The sequence below is a fragment of the Homalodisca vitripennis genome, chromosome 3, assembly GCF_021130785.1.
Source record: "Homalodisca vitripennis isolate AUS2020 chromosome 3, UT_GWSS_2.1, whole genome shotgun sequence".
Taxonomy (NCBI): Eukaryota; Metazoa; Arthropoda; class Insecta; order Hemiptera; family Cicadellidae; genus Homalodisca; species Homalodisca vitripennis.
The window spans coordinates 56131491-56153435 of NC_060209.1; the positions used below are offsets into that span (position 1 = coordinate 56131491).

The window sequence follows — 21945 nt, forward strand, 5'->3', positions numbered from 1 at the left end:
TCATAACGGATCCAGCCACCATGGCCACGCCAGAGAATGTTCTAGAAACCGAAAAAGCGGTTTTGAGTATTATGGAGACAGAATTTCCTGTAAACGAGCTACACCATAATGAGAAATTAGAATTAAATGCTAGCCATAAGAGAAAGTTTACTGAAACAGAAAGTCAGAATCAAGGTGTAAAAAATGATCAAATGAATCCCACTAAGTTACCCCAAAAATCATTCATCCAAAGATGGTATAATGCAGACTCAGCTGGGCCATATGAGGTTGTTGTAAGTTCTGTAAATAAAACAAGGGTTAATCCTTTTGCTGTTGGTAAACTCCTCTGTAAGTATGAAGGTAAGATAGACCATATTATTAAAAAGGTTAAGAATGTCTCCATCTTTTGTAAAAACCACGAGGCAGCAAACTCTCTCGTAAGTGAGAATCCTTCTAACCTTATTAACTACCATGTGCTTATCCCTAGTTATAGGATACAGGTAACCGGAGTAGTTTTTGTTGAACCAGATGTACTCCCAAATGAGCTAGTAACGCGGGCCCTAAGCCCAATCCCTATATTAGAGGCTTACCGTATCACTAAAAAGGGGAAGGATGGAGTGTATAATACTCACTTTATGAAAGTAATATTTGAAGGTACTGAGCTTCCAAATAAAATCAAACTAGATTATGTAATGATGTCTGTTGAAAAATACACACAACCTGTAAGACAGTGTTACAGATGTTATTCATTTAATCATGTTGCAAGCGCACCATGTAAGAACACCAACCTATGTGGCAACTGTGGTGAACCCGCCCATGGCGAATCTAATGGTGAGCACTGCCAGAAAGCTGCCAAATGTGTCAAATTTTAAAGGGGAACACCCCAGCTTTTCCAAGTCATGTCCAGAGTTTAAGAAACAATTAGCTATTAGGGTCAGAATGTCAGAATATAATGTAGATTTCTTCACTGCCTCTCAAATACAAAGAGCAACACACCAGGCACACAAGTTAAACCTCACAAACCTTTCTCATCAGTGGTCAGTCATAACGTCACAAGTCATAAAGACTTCCCTCAACTTAACTCTATTAGGCCTATTCAAAAACCGATCCTCGCAGATAATTACTATAACACTTTAATTGGCAGCGAGGATGAGGGTGAGATAACGGAAGAAAGTGGATGGCAACATTTCACTAGAAAGCCAAAGGACAGACGAGCACCTTTTAACAACAAGAACACAACTGTGTCTAGAAACAGAAATTTAAAACCATCATCAAATATCCCTGCCAAAGGAAAAATTGCTGAAGGTTATAGGCCTAGTCCTAAGCAAAGTAGGTCAGGTGAGCTTACTGAGGATGAAAGAGCCCACCTCAAAAAATCGATGGAGGAATTCCAGGCAAAATTATATTTTGAAAAGGTAATGATAAATGAAGCTGCCGATAATGCTGGCAACCCGATGCAAGCTGTCAATATAGTTCTAGAAAATATTAAACAGATTCTCGTAGGCTTGTCAGTGGGTATTGGCATCGTCAGTAATTACAAACAATCCACCTCTTAGGATTATACAATGGAATATTCAGTCTATTAAGTCAAAACGAGCTGAATTAGAACATTTTGTTACAATTAATAACATAAAACTCATTGTACTCCAGGAGACCTGGTTATATCCAGAAGAAAAGTTCACCTTTAAAAACTTCAGCACGGTAAGGAATGACAGATATGATGGGTATGGTGGTACAGCAATCCTAGTACACAAATCTCTAGAATGGAAAGTGGTACCAGTTCCAGGCCTGGAGAACTATCCAATCCAGTTTACAGGTATTGAAATATTAAACACAGAAAAATCCTTATTTATATACAACTGCTATTGCGCTCCAAACAAATTAGATCAAACTCTATGGAACAAATTATTTCTTTTGCAAAAAGAATTCTCACTCTTATGTGGGGACTTTAACGCTAAACACCCCTACTGGTCCAGTGATGGGCGGAAGGATTATAGAGGAATTCAAATTTTCAATACTTACTATGATTCACATTATATTCTGTTTAATGATAAATTCAGTACCATAGTAGGATCCCCTGGTAGGAGACCCTCTACCATTGATCTTACCTTTGCAACATTTCAACTGAAACAGAGGATCCTTTCTTGGAAAGTGATGAAGGACTCGATGCGTAGTGACCACTACCCTATTGTTATAGATATGAATGTTCAAAACCAAAATAATCCCACACCATTTTTAGACCAGGCAAGTTTCCAGGATAGAAACTTCAAAAAAGCAGACTGGTGTGCATTCTCCAATACTGCCGAGAAAGCCTCTGTACAAATTCTAACTGTCAAGGCCAAAGGTGACATAGAATATGAAGATTTTATGAAAGTTCTGAAAGAATCAATTATAAATGCAGTGCCAAAATATCACAATGGCCCAAAAGGTATTGGTTTTAACTCAAAATCCTGGTGGACACCAGAGTGTTCCAGGGCAGTTGCCATCAGAAGAAGGTATTTTAGCCAATTTACGAAGGAGATGGCACCTGTTAACTATAGCCACTACAAAAAAGCTCATTATAAAGCAAAACAAATCATAGTCAAAGCTAAACAATCTGCATGGCATTCACTATGCGAAAGATTAAATTATAATAATAACTCTCAAAATTAATATGGCAAATGATAATGGACTAAGGCAAGGAAAGAATGCTTCAAATAGTTTCGAAAAGTGTTTAGCAAATGACAAGGACCTAAACTATAAATTCATGAAAACTATCTCCCCAGATTATGTTCCAGAAAAATCAGAAACTGACCTCCACATCTTCATGAAAAATAGTAATAATCACCAACTTGAGGGTGAATTCAAAGAAATCGAACTGGAACATGCCATCAAATCTAGGTCCAAGTCCACCGCCCCTGGATTGGATGGTATTAACTATTTAATCTTAAGAATGTTGCCCCCTTCAGCCAAAACCCTTCTGCTAATTGTCTTTAACAACATTTGGCAGGGAAAGAGTATCCCGGAATACCTGAAAAACATAAAGGTAATAGGTATATTAAAACCAACAAAATATAGGACATCTGAAAACTCATATAGGCCTATCTCATTAATATCCTGTATTATGAAAATATTCAATTTAATAATTAAATACCGCCTAGAATGGTTTACCACTAAGAACAAACTTATTCCTGACAACCAATTTGGTTTCAAAAAGAAGAGTGGAAGCAATGACTTCCTGCTGACCCTGATAACCGAAGCTCAGGTAAGCCTTACAAACGATAGAACTGCAGTTGTTGCATCCCTGGACCTAAGTGGCGCCTATGACTCAGTCCCCATACCAACACTTGCAAGTAAGTTATATGTTTTAGGAATCCCAGCAAAATTTATAATGCACATTTTTAAATGGTTTAATTGTAGAAGGTTGACCTTCATCAGCAATCAGGGTACCTTCATCAGAACTGCATATAGAGGCCTTCCCCAGGGGTGTGTGCTCAGTCCAATATTATTTTCACTGTATACTGCAGACATCGGTAGGTATATGCCAAGACAGGTACAACCTCTACTGTATGCAAATGACATAGCCCTAATCTGTAGTCATAAAGAGCTAGACATTAGTGCAGCTGGGATCCAAGAAGCCTTGTCCAGCCTTGAACAATACCTGTTAAAGGTATCGCTTAATATAAATCCAAGAAAGTGTAAAAGTATCATAATAAGTAGAAGGAAAGAAATCATAAATCCCACATTGACTGCTGACAATCAAGTCATTCCTGTAGTCAATAGCCATAAGATCTTAGGTATTATAATCGATAATAAATTAAACTTTAAGGATCACATCCAATCACTGGTAAGCAGATCCCTAAAAGACCTTGACATCCTGAGGTCACTGGCTTGTGAGAGGCTAGGTGTCCACCCGCAGCTTCTAACAAAGGTATATAAAAGTGTAATTAGATCTAAGCTGGAGTATAGTTGCTTTATTTTTGGTCATGCCCCAAAAATCAACCTTAAAAGCCTACAAATAGTCCAAAACCATGCTTTAAGATGCATTCTCGGAGCTATGAAATCTTCCCCAACTAATACTCTGCATGCAGAGGCAGCATTACCTCCCTTACATATAAGGAGATAATTCTTAACAGAGAAAATATTGTTTAAAACACTAAGTAATCCACAACACCCATGCTATGTGAATATAAGATATTTACATGCAGTAGCTTATCATCATAAGTACTGGGTCAAAAAAACCAAACCTCTATACATGGAACTGGTGAACACAGTAGATAATCTGGCGAATCTAAACAATATTGCAGTAAGCGATTCAAATCTTTTGGAATTCGTTGATAGCCCCCTACTGCTTAAGAACTTAAAAATATCATTTGAACTAGAGATTGATGACACAGTTGGGAAAAAAACATTACTCCCACCAGAAGCCATTAAAGCATTATTTCTAGAATTAATGAGAAAGAAATATGAAAACTATCTAAAAATTTACACTGATGGCTCACGAAGCAAGGATGGCGCAGGCTCTGCCGTGTATATACAGGACTTAAAAATAGAATGCAAATATAAACTTCCAAACCAGGCATCCAGCTATTCCGCAGAACTGTATGCCATAAAGAAAGCTGTTGAAATAGCAAACGAACAAAATTATGATAACATTGTAGTATGTTCTGACTCAAAAGCTGCTATACTAGCCATAAAGGCAGCAAGTTCAGCAGATTATGAAGAAAATCTGGCATCAGCCATTACAATCTGCATGATGAGAGGTAATAATTACTTCACTTTTCAATGGGTACCAAGTCATGTGGGGATAGGTCCCAATGAACATGTAGATAGGCTGGCAAAAGAGGCAACCCAAGCAGGTGAAGAACCAACAGATTTTAAAGTGTCATTGGATGATTTTGTTGGCGCAATTAAACAATCACTACTTGCCCCTGATAGCCCCTCCCCATGGTATAATAATTACAAACTGAGTAGAAATAAAATAGTAACGATAAATAGACTAAGAATTGGACATGCTTGGGTTAATGAAACCCTATTTAAGATAAATTGTTATTACACTCCGTTATGCCTCAATGCAATGCAGGTTCCATAGAAAGTCTTCAACATTTAATCTTTGATTGTGTGCAATATAACGACTTCAGACATGAATTGCTCACTAAACTGAAAGCGAAGAAAATAGATCCACCTTCAAATTCAAATTCAAATTCAAAAATCCTTTATTCAATAAAATGTACATTGTACAATGAATAGCGTCAACCTACAATAAGTATAATTACTAATATTGAATAATAGTTAAATAATAACTAAAATTTGCATGTAATAATTAAATTAATACGAGCAACAGCTGACATATAACTTAAACCAAACTAATATAATAATTAGCAAAAATTTAAAAACAAATAACAATTTAACATTTAACAGGTCACCAAACAGAAAAAATACACACACACACACACACACACACACACACACACACACACACACACACACACACACACACACACACACACACACACACAGACGTAGTTAGTTTCTAACATAAATTCTTATACAGAAAAAGGATCTTATCACAAAATTTTCTTAAGTTTATGGCACTACGTGTATACATAAACTACAACTTAAATAAGAGCTTATAAGTAAATAAATAGACAAATTATAATTAAAATAGTTTCTTTCCCAAAACTCCTCAATGAAATATGGTGCTATTTTAATCAAAAATTCTTTTTGTTCTTTTTTAAATTTAATCAAATTTTGTTCCAACAAAAACTTCCGGGGAAGGTGATAGAGCATTTTAGTGCCTACAAATTTTGTTTTTTTTTTTTTAGTATAAAATTTCAAATTATGAGGTTCTACTTGCCTGTTTGTACGAGTGTTATAATTATGCCTATTTGTTTCTTGGACAAAATTTATATTTACTTTAGCATATGCTACAGTTTCCAGAATGTATAATCCAAAAACAGTTGGAATGCCTAATTCTACAAAAATATGTTTCACTGATTGGTCTCTTTTTAAGTTAAACATTATTCTAAGTGCCCTTTTTTGTTGAAGCAGTATTCTATCAAGATTTCTTTTTGTTGTAGCGCCATACACATTAATCCCGTAGGCTAGGTGAGAATGGACCATAGCATAATAAATTTGTGTTTGAGTTTTCAAATTACTTATTTTAGACATTTGTATTTTGTAAAGACCTTATATATTGAAAGATCTTTTAACGAGCTTTAATATGGAAATAATACTGGAAATTGTAAGTTTTCTTAAATATATATATAATATATATATATAAAAAAAAAACTGGTCATACATACAAGAATGTTTATCGAGGTTCTATGCTCAAAGTAAGTAGAACCTGCTGAAATTCAGCAAACAAGAAGAAAGAAAGATTAAAATCAATCAATTGCAAACGTTTGGCATACTCCTTGATTACAGATAATAATCAGGGGTATACTACAACTATTTCGGATGACACATTTTTGCCTTTTTTAACCCTACTATATAAAATAATTGGTTTTTCTAGTTATATATACTCTTCTTTATTGTCTAAATAATAATTAAGTAATTACTCGGTATATATCTTACGTGATTTGCTTTATTTATTAGTATATAAGAAGATGAAATATTCCAAACATTTCATAGACATTGATATATCAGTCTACTCTTGGTCATTATTAATTATGTTTTCGGTTGGAAAATCACATTTTCAAATATAGTTTTCTGTAATTTCTTACTGGGGATTTATGAAGAAAAGAAGAAAAATGGAAAAGTAATCCCGAAAGTTAATGGATTGTTTACGTAATTTATTACACGAGATACGGGTGTATTTATATATTATACACTAAATATTTTTTTAAATAATAACGGATATTTAATTTCAAAAACTTAAAACAGAGCCTAAGAGTAGGCGTAATAGTAGTTTAGCTATAGAATCCGCAAACTAACGTTTTGTACATTTATATAGTGTTGACTAGTATTTAGTGAAGAGGTTTTCACAATTAAATCCAAAAGCCGCCAGCTTTGTTTGGGTCGGAGAGTTTACAACTTTATCCTCTTACCAGTTATGTGACCCCCGTCATAATTCCCACAATTCTTGTCTGTTGAAACTGCACCGGGAGTGTACTGTATTGATTTTTAAGTTCCGGTGATTCGATCAGCATTCGTGCTTTGTCCTTCTTCTGTTAGATGCCGGGAGAATCAGTCAAGTAGCATTGCTGGGTACAGAGTTTAGTTGCATCCTTATAATTTAGTGTGTTCTTGGATCGCCATTCACGGTAAGCAATTAAAAACTGCATGGCATTTCTTTACACAACACTAGAATAGTGAAGTTAACTTCTGTTTAGCTTTCTCATACAAGGAGGAAGGCTTGGCGTGGTTTTTCATAAGATAGATCTTGTTTCAGTTTACAGCAATTACCTTTGTTAATACATTCCTGGGAGATATGCTAATCTTGTTAACTATAAGCCTAGGTCCAGTTCATTTATTTTAATGACCAGTTATTTTTAGGCTACTCATATAATTCATATTTATACTATAGCCTGGATCATACTTGTGTATGTTACTAAAATGAGTAATTTGAGTTGAATAAGGTTACTTTTATAAATCCATCTACAGTCTAAATAGGCCTACCCTAATTGAAAGTGAAGTCAGGAGTTACCAGGTCAGCACACAATTTTAAAACTAATATTTTTATATAAGTAGGCTTATGTAAAAAAAAACATTTTCCTGAAATATTATTTATTGTGCCAGAGTAAAGCACTAGGGTAGACTTAAATAAGTGGCCTACACTCGTTATCCGATAGCCTATTGTCGAACAATTCAATGTATTATCCAACTTCGATGTATGTAAGAATTGTACACAATAAGTTATAACAAATTACCATAACAACAAATCTCTTAAATTAACAATTTTAAATATAAAAATTCTACAATAACATTACAAAACAACAATACCAACTATGGCCTAGACTTCAATATCAAAGAAACCTTACAATATTTATAACTTGTCCAGCTTGATATAAAAAGTTACCGCTTTTGTGTGGAATGGAGGAAAGAATTCTTCCCATGTGTTAACAGGAGCCAAACCCACATGTTGAAGTTACTGAAACAAATCTCGTCACTTGTGAGAAATTTCTTACATATTTTTTCCTTATATTCATTGCCATTTTCAGAGTATTAGTTATTTCTTATTGTTCACATTAAAATTACTATAACTAATAATTTGTAATCATATAATAAGTTAATTAAATTGTAATAGGTATTAAATTATCCTTTGCATAAAAACAACTGAATCATTCTATAGTAACAATCGAATAAGGAGTGTAGGCCGCCTAATAAAGTCTACCCGAGCACTAGAATAGAATTGTAGCCTATACAAAATTCAAAATAAATTAAAACTCACCTTGAACCATATTAATACACATAGCAGGGATATGGTTAATAACCACTACTGTAGAAATGCACAAAGAATTTAAATTCACATTAGGCCTATGAAATAAAAGAATAGAACATATGTCTTTATTGTCCGCTCTTGACACAATAATAAGGGTAGGCTACAAATGCATTTGCAACATTTAACTTTTTCTATTGTATGTGCAGAAAACAAGAAAACACGAGACTTTTTCTTGATTAGCATAACCCAGATATTTTAGATTTTTAAATTGAAGGTATTTAGTGCTTTCTATAGGCTGCATAAAATAAAAAACCCTTAAAGTTTTAACTTAGGAGCTCTACACATCCATGCCTGTAAAGGTAAACCCAATTAAAATGTTGTTTATATTTAATATACTTTATTTTATTCAGAGTAAAATGAATATAATACTTTGTAGTGCATAGTAACTGATTTCATCACTCTTGCAAGGAGTTATAAAGCCGTCCCAGTTAGGCCAAATTGCATGCTAGTTTTAGAGTTTAGAAGAAGAAGCAGTTCTATAATTATATTTGTTACATACACATTTAAAAGAAAAAGAATATTTAATAATCAGAAGAAGTCTTTATTGAATATAGCATTTAAGTTAAAAGAGCATTCATGTGTTTTTAAAGTTAAAATAAACTGACCAGCTGATCAGAAACTAAAATCAATAGACTGCAGTTATTGCTTTCTGACTGTTATGGACCAGTCTGTGTGTTAGTGGTGTCAGCTTCCTTTGAATTCATACTGTACGGGTGAATTGATTTACGTGTGTTTATTTTTTTATTGTAACATGTGTATTCAAACAAATTAAAATACACATAGATAATTAATTTTTCATAAATATATCTTGATTTAAAATGGACAGTAGGAAGTGTAGTAGTAAAATGTTGTTAAAAAGACAGACTACCATAAAACAACTTAACCCTTTAAGGACCAACCGTCTGATTTATCGCCGGCAGTGAACTATGCGAATTAACCCTTTAAGGACCAACCGTCTGATTTATCGCCGGCAGTGAACTATGCGAAAAGGACCAACCGTCTGGTTTATCGGCGGCGGACTTTTCATATTTTTTAGGAGATATTTTAATATTATATATATAATAAATATAGTATTTTTCTATTCCCTGTATGTTTCTTACTATGATATCAAATTTTAAACCTCTTTGGAATCATCAGCTTGGAGAAAAAAAATATTTTACGGCCATGTTGCATCGTAATGTTGTCAGGGTACTTTGGGATTATACCGACCACACCCAGACATGAATCGTTAATTGACATTTTGCTTCTACTGATTACTAGATTAGCGTAGAACAATATTTCGTCAATATAAAACAGGAATTGTCTTATTGCAAACCCCTCCCCATCCTCAGACAGAGGTCAAAGTCGAGCGGTCTAGTAGATAACGTGATTGCTAGCAGATAACGTGATTGCAGAGTCTCGCCGCCCTTTCAGCTGGTGCGGCGCTTTGTTGTACTTCCGTGTTTTACCTCTACATTTCTACAAACACAACAATGCAACAAAAACTAAACTCTTTATTGGAAAAAACACACAAAACTTGTTTTTATGTACCGTGCAAAAAACTTAAATAATCATGTGATGGCGCGGCCTGCCGTAATCTGGATTCTCGAGAAAGATAAGATAACAGTGACAACAATACCGATCACAATACCTGGAAATGCTTGTTGATTGATGGAATGTTAGTTTTGTTACTCAACTACATCGTTTTATAACGTTCTAAGTTCATTGAAAAAAGTTCATTGAAAAGCGTGGGGGCATATTACGGAATCTGACCCCATTAACAATAATTGATAATCGTTGTAATTTTGTAATTAAAGAGTTGGGTATTTATTTACAATACCGTGACCATGAAAAATGGACTTTTTTTCATGGGTTGGGCATTTATAGCCAAGTATTATTATCACAGGTGCATATAAACTGGGGGGAAAGTATATCATTGTATTATATTGATGCCTTTCGGCCATTATTGCATTAAGGATGGAAAATAACCGACAAAATTTTGTCGAACAACACTTGGAGGGTTAAGGATCAGGGGCACCACGTGATCTGGGATTCGACTTTTGCAAGTTCGAGTTAATTTTTTTTTCTAAAAGAGCAAGCAGTGCGCAGCACTGCGCAGCGGGCAGGCATCGTTGACAGGATTAACGTCATCATTTCAGTAAAATTGCCAGAGGTACTGTCAAAAACAGAGTTTTCAGAGGATTTCAAAAAATCGTAACTCCTTTGATTTTCGTTGCCGACGAATTTTTTTTCACTATTGTTTTCAGGAAAAATTGTAGTTTTCAGGAAAAAAAAATTAACATACCTTTCCATGGTCACGATTTTGTAAATTGATACCAAGAGTTGTTTTTTCGTTCTATCATGTTTGTTTCTATAAATGTATATTTTTGTGTTGTTGATACTGGTGTGGTCGGTATAATCCCAAAGTACCGAATAATATCCTTAGTAGCCTATAAGGTTTTGTATGTTAGGCTAATGCTGAAAAGTGTGTTTTAACCAGTGTTACAGAAAAATTTAATTCATTCACAAACTTTTTATTTTTTATTCCAGGGCTTTCAAATTTTGTACACTTATAGAGAATTATATGTAGAACGAATAAATACCATTTCCCACGGATAATTTATTCTTATTTTTGGTAGTTATTGAAGATTTTTTTTTATTTTATTTTTTTTTACAGATAAATTAAATTGTTTTTTTGGTATATAATGATTTAAATTTATTTTTTCACAATGAACAGTTTAATTATAAACATTTTAAGCCTAAAACCAAATCTGTACAGTAATTAGTTATGAAGATATGATTTTTCTCTCAAACGCTTGAAAAATCTCACATTTTTAATTAGCACAGTTCTTGGAGCATGGCCAGAAAAACGAAAAAAATTTTCTTTGCACATGTCAAATTTTGGTCTGGTCCTAAAAGGGTTAATGTTCTTACAAAGTTTAAAAACCATGAAAAAGAAGACATAATTGATTAAAAACAGATGCTTTCTACAGATTGGTTGGACATAGTAACAAAAAAATACACAATCAATGGCTTTGTTGATAACTTGCAACAAAAATAATTTTTTGCATCAAACTATATTTGTATAGTTTTTTTAGAGATAAATTTGGCACCCTATCTGGTCAAAATGTATTCTTGAGTAGGCTAGTAAAAATTATAACAAAAATATAATAAATTTTTATTTTAAATCATATAGTTATGTTTTATAGGCTCACATATTACTGGGAAATTTTGAGCTCATGTTTACTGACTAGTTGTTTGTAAGTGGAAGTAGTATTAAGTTGACAATATCAGTGTTTAATGTAAGCCACAATAATAGATGAATTCTGAACTTTTAATTCGCTTATTTTTTTTTAAAACCAGTACATCCTTTTCATTTTAATAGGTTAACCCTGTAACTGGCATTAAGTTCGATTATCAATCTATTAACTACATTTTCAATGGTCACTAAAATATTTTCAGTGCATTATCTATGTTGTATTATGATCTCTCATAGCAAGTTATTTTTACTTTGAACTAAAACATCCATAAATTTAACGATAAAGATCCAAGGTTTTGTATTATAGCCTACTGTGACACATTTTATAGTTCCATTAAATTTGTGATTAGAAACTTTTATACTTGCACGTTTGCTCACGTAAATTGCTGAACATGTAATAAAAAAATAGTTTGCCAAAATTCCCTGTCAAGAGTTTATATTTACACGATCGTGAATGTCTACATTGGAAAGGATTTATTCTTGGCTTTTAGAAACATTGTTTCAAATAGCCTGTAAGCAAATAAATGTTACCTAATTCAATTGTAGTATTAAAAGGTTATGTTTTGTAAAATCTCTATTGCGTCAAAAAGAGCTTCATTCAATTTTATTATTTTCTTGTACTCTGTCAAAACCAAGAAGAACTTATCTAAACAACAGATAAGAATTACGGATCATGTGGTTTCCATAGTGATTTCTCGGTTGTTAGAACATCATTTTTCAATACTGGTGTATTGTTTGCTATTTTTTTGTATCTTTTAGATTAATTGTTTAGTGTGTATAAATAAACCTTTTCTGTAGTGTTTTCTAAATTATTGGAAGTAAAAAAAGGGGATGTTTGTGTAAGGTTTTACCTACAGGTTGGCCTATAGGTTCAATATTTTTATCACTGAGTAAATATTTATCTTTCATTTAACAATGAGTGTTAATTAGGAATGTATTGTGGGTAGTGTATCAGAAGATAATGTTAATTTGGTAGATATGAATGAAGTGTTATATGACTGATGAATCACTGTCTAGTGAATTAATTGTACCTAATCCTACTGACTAAAAATAATAAAGATAAAAAAATACATTGTTTTACATTTTTGTTAACTTGTATACATATACTTTCTATAAGTTAGGTCTATAAAATAATAATTATTAGATGAGAGCGAAATTGTTACCTAAAACAGGTAAAGTCTCTATTTCACTGTTTTTACTTCTGTAAACATTAAAAAACTTGTTGCCATAGAGCAAAAATTTATATAATGTAAACTTATATAACTTAAATATATTTTTTTCCTCTACACATGTTTACATTTTAGTAAAATAAAACTATTAGGGGTTCTGTACATGAGGCGATCCACCAACCTAGGTACTGAATATTGTATCATTCCAGAAGTATTGTGCATAGATCCTTTTAGGACTAGTACAATGAGGGATTTCCTCAGCTTTTGTTCTCAAAATTAAACAAAACAGTAAAACATATAATAACAGTAACATATAAATTTGTCAAACTTCAAATTGTAGTCATAACACTACTATAGTTTCGACTTGTAGTACGTCATCTTCTAATGTCAGTAAGTATTAAGTGAGGATTATCCATCTGAAGTCTTCATAGTTGAAATTACAAGCACAGCATAAAATACAGCAAATAAATTAATAAATAATGAAAAACACATAATTTCATAGGCCTACCATATTATAATATTAAAATGATACAACATTGTGGCTGGTAGAAGACAGAACAAGTGACACTAGTTGATTCCAGTTCCACTGCATAGCTTCTCATTTAACGTGAGTTCACCTACGGGATTTCTTTTTAAATTGTACGAAGTTAGTATTTTTCAAGCGTGCTTACTTCACCCCTTTGCAACATTAATGTAAAACTTCCAGATTGTCGTTAATTGGATTTGTATGGTTCTCATCCACATGTTAGGCCATATAAAGTTATGTTGAATTATTATTTTTATATACTATGTAACAATGACAAAATATCTTTTTTATATTGTATAGTATTTCATAATATTAATAGTGTAACAACATTTCTGCTATGCCTACTATATCTTTGTTCAATTATAATTAATTTGTAATAAACTAAATTAATCACTTTTTTAACAATCCAGTTTTTGTAGGTCCTTAGACCTAACTTGGACTTCCAAAAATAATGGTCTTCGATTAATACCAGTTCACTATTAAGAATAACATTAGTAATTAACTTATAATGTACTAAATTAAAAATGCAAAATCTGTAACTTTTTAAATTTTTGTCTAAAACTAAAAAAAGTGTTGAAATTTTTCTTATGAATTAGTGTGAAGTATAAAAAATTAATGATTGTGTTTTGTTTTTAGATGCTGTACCGTGGAGACAGACCAACAACCAGAGGAACTAGAGTTTATGTTGGAGGGCTTGTAGGAGAGGTTACTAAAGAAGATCTTGAAGCCGAATTTGAAAAATTTGGGAAGTTAAATAGTGTTTGGGTTGCATTCAATCCTCCTGGATTTGCCTTTGTTGAATTTTCAAACCAAGAAGATGCAGAAGCTGCCTGTGATACTATGAATAATGCAGATCTTTTGGGATCAAAAATCCGTGTAGAAATTTCACGTGGAAGAGGAAGAGGTGGTCGTGGAGGAGGAAGAGGAATGGATAGAGGAGGCAGAGGAGGAGGAAGTAGAGATGATGGTTTTAGAGGGGGATATAGAGGTAGAGGTGGATTTAGTAGCAGAGGTGGGTTTGGTGGAGGATTTGATAGAAATGGCGAAAAAGGTGGATATAGAGGTGGAAGAGGAGGCAGGGGTGGAAGTAGGTTTGATGATTTCGGTGCAGGTGGAAGGAGATCTGATTTTGAAGACAGAGAGTTTGGAGGAGGTAGAGAGGGTGGTGGTGGATTTGGAAGTGGAGGAGGAAGAGAGGGTGGATTTGGCGGAGGTAGAGGTAGAGAAGGTGGATTTAGTAGTGGAAGAGGACGAGATAATGGATTTGGAGGGGGAAGAAGTAGTTTTGGTGGTGGAGGAAGAAGTTTTGACTCATCGAGAGAATTTGGAGGCAGGACCTCCAGGGGAGGATTTGGTGGAAGTGGTAGAGGAGGAGGCGGCTACAGTGGAAGAGGTGGTAGACCCTCTGGGGGTGACTACGGTTCTGACGATTACAATGGAGGCTTTGGTGGTCCCAGAAACCCATCGAGATTCCGAAGTCGTTCACCAGTTGGACGAGGAAGGTACTAAATTCACATAAACCCTTTTATGAATATTCACTTCTGTCATATCTGTCAGTTATAAAATGGTTCATTGTTTAAATTTTTATTAACATTTAATTAATTTTGTTGCAAAAGAATTGACAAATTATGAAAATTGTAATACCTCCCAAAATATCAGCGTTTATTATCATTCCTTTAGTAGAATTCTTGTTTTGCTATCATCTGTTGCCTTGAATGTAAGCTGCAGAATATTTGTTGGTTGTAGTGGAGAGGAATAAATTTATTTGGTATTTTTGAGGAAGTAGACTTTTACCAGTTAATAAAAACTAATAAACAGTTAAACTTATAAATACATTCTTTCTTCCGTTTAATTGTTATTAAAATTTCATTACCTATTTTAAATTTCTTCTATTACTTTATATGGCATTAAAACAAAGGATTATTGTCCAATTGTTCAAATTATTTCTAAATCAGTATTTGAATTGTGTATTGAAATTTGACAACCTATTAAATTAGGCAATATTGCAGGCAACTGTAGTTTTAGTGAGACAGCAAAGTTATTCAAACAGTTAGGAATGTTACGAATATTACAAATCAAAAACATGAAATACTAATACATTAGTGTCATAATGTTTTGTTAATGCATGAGATTTTAAACAGCAACCCTTTTTTGCCAGCCTTAAATTTGCATTGTGAAAAGGTAGATCTACCGAAAATCCTTTCACACTATTTGATTGAAATATTCACAAGCAGCTCATCTTGCCAGGTTTAGGTTATTTCTAATCTACCCACTAGCATAGAGGACAACCCATTATTTACACACACACACACACACACAGTATGTATATTTGTAATTCATTAATTTATTTTGGGAAAATGTGGAGATAATTATGGTTTAAAAACATTCATGAACCATAAAAAATTATTTACAATTTATTAAGTGGTCCCTGGTAAAGTGTGATAATATTATAAATATTCGAATCTGGGATAGCCCATTTCTTTTTTATTTATCTAGTTTCAGAAAATATATAATGGTATCCAGGTTATCTTGAATAACAATTATATGTATTGTAAATACCATCCAAATAATATATTAAAGGCAAAATTTGTTACTATGGTTAAAATTATTTTCAAACATTTACAAAAATTAAAATTCTTACACTAAATGTTTCCAAAATGTAGTATAGTGTAGCCTAAAAAAAAAACTATAACAAGTTTAAAACTAAGATAAACCCTCAACATTATAAACCATACCTGTGATATATCACTACCTTTCGCAATGACCAGATAAAGACAATCTTTCTGTCAAGATTTATGATATCACTGTGACATCAATGTTACTAAAACAGCAAACAAATTTCACTATTTAAATTATAAATTCTTTCTGATTGAAATGGTATAGTGGTGGTAGTGTTGATTTATGTACTATATGAACAGTCAAAACATGTGCATATCAGGTAGACATTTTAATGTTGATTGCTACTTGTAAAACAATTTGGATTGACAATATAATGTAGATTGCCAGTTTGAGGGATCTTAAGTTCGGCCGATATACAAAAGTTACATTTAAATTGAATACTAGACTTTTTTTACACAAAAGTTACCTTTAAATTAAATACTATTGCAATCAGTGGTTCACCTATTTGGGTAAAGTCTATTGGTATATTGCTTTGGAAAATCTTACCTCATTAACTTTTCACAACAGGGTTTTAATATTCTGAATTTCTACATTTACAAGCCATTACAAATCCATTAAAAAAAATATTATATCATTAATATTTAGTAAATGTACAGGTTAAAAAACAATATAATTTGAATAAATGAAATACTCCTCAAAAGTATTCTATAGGCCGAATTTGAAATGTCGGCAGAGGGGTATTCCTAGTGATTCTGTTTAAGATTGGAGACCTTGAAAAATAGGAGATTGGCAAAAAAGGATTCCAAGAAAGCCACTGTTGTATTCCCCAAAGATCCTGATGCAGGTTGATTAAAAGTTTTGGCGTTCCCGTTAAAGTATTTGTGTTAAAAATATAGATATTAGCAAGAAAACTTTCTTAGTAATCTTGTGCCGCCATATTATTTTATGAATAGAAGTAATTCAATTGTACATGATAGGGCCTTTTTTTACAACAGCAAATCCTGTAATCAGTCTTTGACTGAACCATTGTATTCAAACAGGGAAAACTTAAATAAATGTTTGTTTTCCACAACTGATTTTTAGGCCTAAAACCAATTTTAATTAGTAAATTCGACTTTAGGATTTTTATGTTTTCATTGTATCCTTTGGGATTGACATGGCTATATACAAGCTTTCTTTGAACATATGCAAGAAAGATAAAGCAGCTTATCCATAGTTACTGATTCTACTCTATTTGATGATTGTGTAAAATTCATGAAACAATGAAGTATGTTGCTTTCGTATAATAATATACAGGATGGTGAATATGTCAGTTTTCCCAGAAGAGAAATTTAAATGCATTCTAGGTTAATTGAATAAAACACTAGACAAGAAAAAAAATTCATTATATGAAATTACTTACACATTACCGTACAATGTTATAACAGTTGTTCGAAACTGTTGTACACTTGATTTTGTATACACTTCATACAACAGAACAGAAGTAATGTAAAATCAACCTGTATATAAATAAAAAATTAAAATTTATGTTGTCCTATAATAAAGAACCTATATGTAAAGAAACTACAAACTACTTGTGGTATAAAGCAGTACAAGTAACAACTTTAAAGGATTAATACCAATATTTATATAAATTGTTTATGAACTTTGGGTATGTACCAAACAAGAAAAAAAATCAAAACAAACCTATAGGAAAATTGAACATTTTTCAAACTTTATCACATTAACTAACAGTTTCTAGTATAAGCATTCAAATATAAAACAATAACAGTTTCCCAATAATTGTAATAAAAAATAAAACATAAAAATGGAGTATTTTTACTTTGTGAGAAGATTTATTTTATTGGTTGTTTATGGGGTTACTGTTAACAGATGTGAACCTAACATTTAACACCCTTCAACAAAACACACACCCAATTCAAACTTCATTAGACTCATTCAGTATTTCTAATGTGTCATAAACATTTAATTCTAATAAAAGTGTAGTTCACATTAACTCATATATTCAAATATACACACACAATTTATTATAGATCAATTTGATATACACACACAGTTTATTATAGATCAATTTGCATAAAAAATCATGATCCTACAATTTCTTAGTTCTGCAAATAATGGCTTTTACTGAAATGTCAAAATTGTTTTGTCCGGAAGCATTGTAAGGAAGCATGTAAATGTATACAAACACTTGCTTGAAGGAGGCTTTGGAATATAGCAATCTTTAAAGGGTTAGTAATTAATCACTGAGCACTAGGTGTTTTCTAATTCTTTTTTATGTTAGTAAATTACGCACTTAAAAAAGTTGAAACTACATTGATCAGTTGGATAATATTAGTTTCACACATCACATACATTTATTTCAATCTTATATTTTATTTTGTTTATGGAGAAAGTTTTTAGACTAAGTATATGTGTATTTTTTCTTGTTTAGGAAATACTTTTTAATAGGAAGTCTGATAGAAATAATTTGTTTGGTGTTGTTGAAAATATAAAATTTGATTTAATTGATGGAGCTTGGAACCCATGAACTGCTTTATTGTGATTACAGCCAATACTGACCATGCTTTGAAACAAGATGTTTCCTTAAATTGTCATCTGAGATTGTTAGATGTTCAGTGTAATAATTTTATAATTTGTAGAGATTACCTTTGTATTTTTATATGGCAGTGAAAGATACCAGTTACACAATTTCGTTGGACCATATGAGTGTGTGGCCTATTTTGAATCTTCACAATTTACTGCTACCAATCGTCATAGGCCAGTAGCAAATCAAAAGTTTTCTATTAGCCGCAGGAATTGCAGCTAAGAGTGGATGGGCAACAATATATAAATATAGGAATATTTTGCTTCGTTATGTTGGGTAAGAATATGACTAACCCAAACATTAACCGTTGTGACTCCTCCTGTCTGTCTGTTATTACATGCAGTTATATTGAAGAATTTTTAGTTGGTTTGAATAAGTTACTGAAAATAAAGAGGCGAATATTGTGTAGCTGGATATTAAGTATAAAAGGAAACTCAACTTTATGATGAATTTGTGATGGTAATTACAGTAACTCAGTGGACCATTCTGCAATTTGAGACAGTTACCATATTGATGCAAACATGTTGTCTTACTGCGGATGGTTTGATTAACAATGTTTTATTATTTCTTCGACAAATTATACAGCAGCATATGTGTGTGGAATGATTTCAGTCGTCCAGCCTACTGAAGTGGAAGTGGTTTCATAAGCGATGATGTACCACTGTAACCAACGATCCTGCGAACCCATGAGCTAACCGACGATGAGGCATCTTCACTCTTTATAGACTCTTTTAGCCTCTTAGTGCAATAGAAGTATGTTGTGATGATTTTACTGTTTCTCTACACTTTGTTAAAAAAAAAACATGGTCTAGTCTCAACTTACAAGTAGATTCATTTATTTTATATTGAGATAACCAAAGTTATGTTGATATAATTTCACCGAAATATCTGTTGTGGCAGTTATTTGATTTGATGTCTCCGTTGTAAAATAAAACTTCATAAAGTCATCATTTTCCTTCATTTCCTCATTGTTCACAACCAAGAGTTATACCAAAAAATGCATCGAATTTGAAAATTACGAAGGCAATCTTCGATGATGCAACCCAAAACCTATTTGACTTTTGCTGTGGTAAGTAGGCTAGTGTATATTTTTAATGTAATATTATAGTTTTATTAATGTTTAAAATAATTTTCATACAATTTTGTTTTACAGAACAGAATTGCCAAAAGACGGCTGGTTTAAAGTTTAGTTTGTGGTTTATTTAAATGATAATGACTGTTGACAAGCAAATAAATAGAAGTGATTTATAAAAGTGATAATTTCCTTATTATCTTTTTTTGTAATAAAATCTACTGGAAGTATTTTTATTTACATGATTAGTAAAAATTACACTGCCATGATGATAACACTTATTGCGTAATTACAAAAAAGATGTTTCTTTTTACAAAATAATAGTTGTAATCTCAAGATTTCAGTTTTTATAAATTACATTAAGTTGTTAAAATACATTTTCTTGTGTAATGAAACCTGAATAAATGTCTTTTTATACATGTTTTGTGTTTTATTTTCAAAATATCCACTGGATAATAAACTGTTCCGATGGGCAATACTCTTATTTTAGTCATAGCTTAGTTTATGAAGTACTGTATATTGATGTAGGTAACAGTATACAATAATAAAAGTGATCTTTTAAAGTAAGATGTTTTTAACTGTGAGTATATTTAATTGGGCCATTAATGAGGGAAGATAGTTTTCTCTAAAAAGTTAAAACTAAGGAGTTTTTCATTTTGGACGGGTAGATGTTGAGATGAAATAAAACTAGTTTTGTATGATATATTAAAAGAATTTATTTTCATATGAAAGGCCCTTGTATGCCATTATGTATTGAATATGGCATCATTCAAATGTCCACCACGGTTTTTCACAATGGTACGGATTCGAGTGGTCTGATTTTCAATTCCTCTGCCACATGAATTTAGTTGAATTTGAGCGATGGCGTGGGTTGTGTTGATCTTAAGTTCATCGTTGATTGAGGCCTATTGGCATAGAACTAAGACTTAAAAAACCCTCATACAAAAAGTCTAGGGGCGACAGATTGCACGATCTTGGCCAATTCACGTCACCTCTGCGAGAGATAACCATACCCTCAATTGGTTCATGCAAAATGTTCATGGTGTCGTTCGCTGTGTGGCACGTAGCGCTGTCCTGCTGAAACCACATGTAGTTTACGTTCATATCGTTCAATTTGGGCCAAAAGAAATCTGTTATCATTCTGTAGCGTTCACAGTTGTACTAACCAGTTACACTGCCAGCCCAAAATCCGCACTAAATAGTAACTTTTTGTGGATGCATCACTACCTGGTGAACCTCATGTGGGTTGGCATTGTCCCATATACAGCAATTATGGTTGTTAGCATAGCCATTCATCCAGAAATGTGCTTTGTTGCTGAAGATAATTTTTCAGCCAAAATTGGGGTCCTCTTCCAAACGCTCCAAAGCCCACTCAGTGAACAAACTGTATTGTCTATAGTCATAAACTTAGAGCTCATGGGTCAGTTGGATTTTATACGAATGCAGGCCTAAATCCAGATGCAAAAGGCTGAGTTCTTTTGCACGGCAAGGAATTAACTGCCTTCGGTTCCTCTGCACATTTTCACAGCCAGCGGTGACGTTCTCGATAGGTCTGTTGTTCCCTTGACGGCTGGATGTTTACCGAACCGATCTTCTCGAATTAAATACCAAATGTTGAAGAGTTTACATTGAATGGCCTCCGCATCTGCCGTAAAATGGTTGCAACGCACTTAAGAAAAAGCTAGTCAATACTCATTTTGATAATAATGTTTAATCATCTGAACTGTGCTGCTCAATCATGTAACTTGTCATGATGAAATAACTTGTCAGCACTCACACAGAACAACACACTAATGAAACAGCTGACACCAAAACAACATCTACATGGCCGCCATAGGCTACAAACATCTACCCGCCCAAACCCTGTAGTAAAGCTACAGGTATCAAACTTCGCACATAGTTTGTGATAAATAATAAACAATTATTGTAATTGGCTTTAATATTATCACAGTAGCGTTTGTTGAAATTATGAGTCAAATAATAAGAAAAGTATATAAAATTGATATCAACTATTTTACAATTTTTATTACAATTCCAGTGGATCAACACATAAGCAAACATACATTTAAAGTGGTTATGCTCGCTTATGCATTGACTAACTGAATTGAAAATAGTACTATTGGAATCATAATCAAATTTGTAAATTGCACTATTATATTTTTGAGTTTTCCTCTTATTTATCATAACATATGCAAAATTAGTATTTGTAGCGTTACTAGTTCTGTATATAATTTTTGTTTGTTAAAAAAATACAAAATGGCAGCTAGCAGATAAAAAACATTTCTCAACCTATATTTTTAGGGTATTTTTTGTCTGAAATAATGAGTACTGCC

General features: G+C 32.6%; 1 protein-coding gene across 2 annotated transcripts; it reads left to right on the plus strand.

The window, feature by feature from the left end:
* Positions 1-7027: 7027 nt before the first annotated feature.
* Positions 7028-20031, plus strand: LOC124356912 (glycine-rich RNA-binding protein 10-like). Of its 2 annotated transcripts, XM_046808207.1 has the most exons (3): positions 7028-7223; positions 13971-14836; positions 19153-20031. In XM_046808207.1, the coding sequence occupies exons 2-3, from the start codon at positions 13971-13973 to the stop codon at positions 19166-19168; spliced, it is 882 nt and encodes a 293-aa protein (XP_046664163.1). In that variant the 5' UTR covers positions 7028-7223; the 3' UTR covers positions 19169-20031. The 2 variants fall into 2 exon arrangements, with proteins under 2 accessions (XP_046664163.1, XP_046664165.1); XM_046808209.1 differs by lacking the exon at positions 7028-7223 and having other exon boundaries at positions 14163-14836.
* Positions 20032-21945: the final 1914 nt, after the last annotated feature.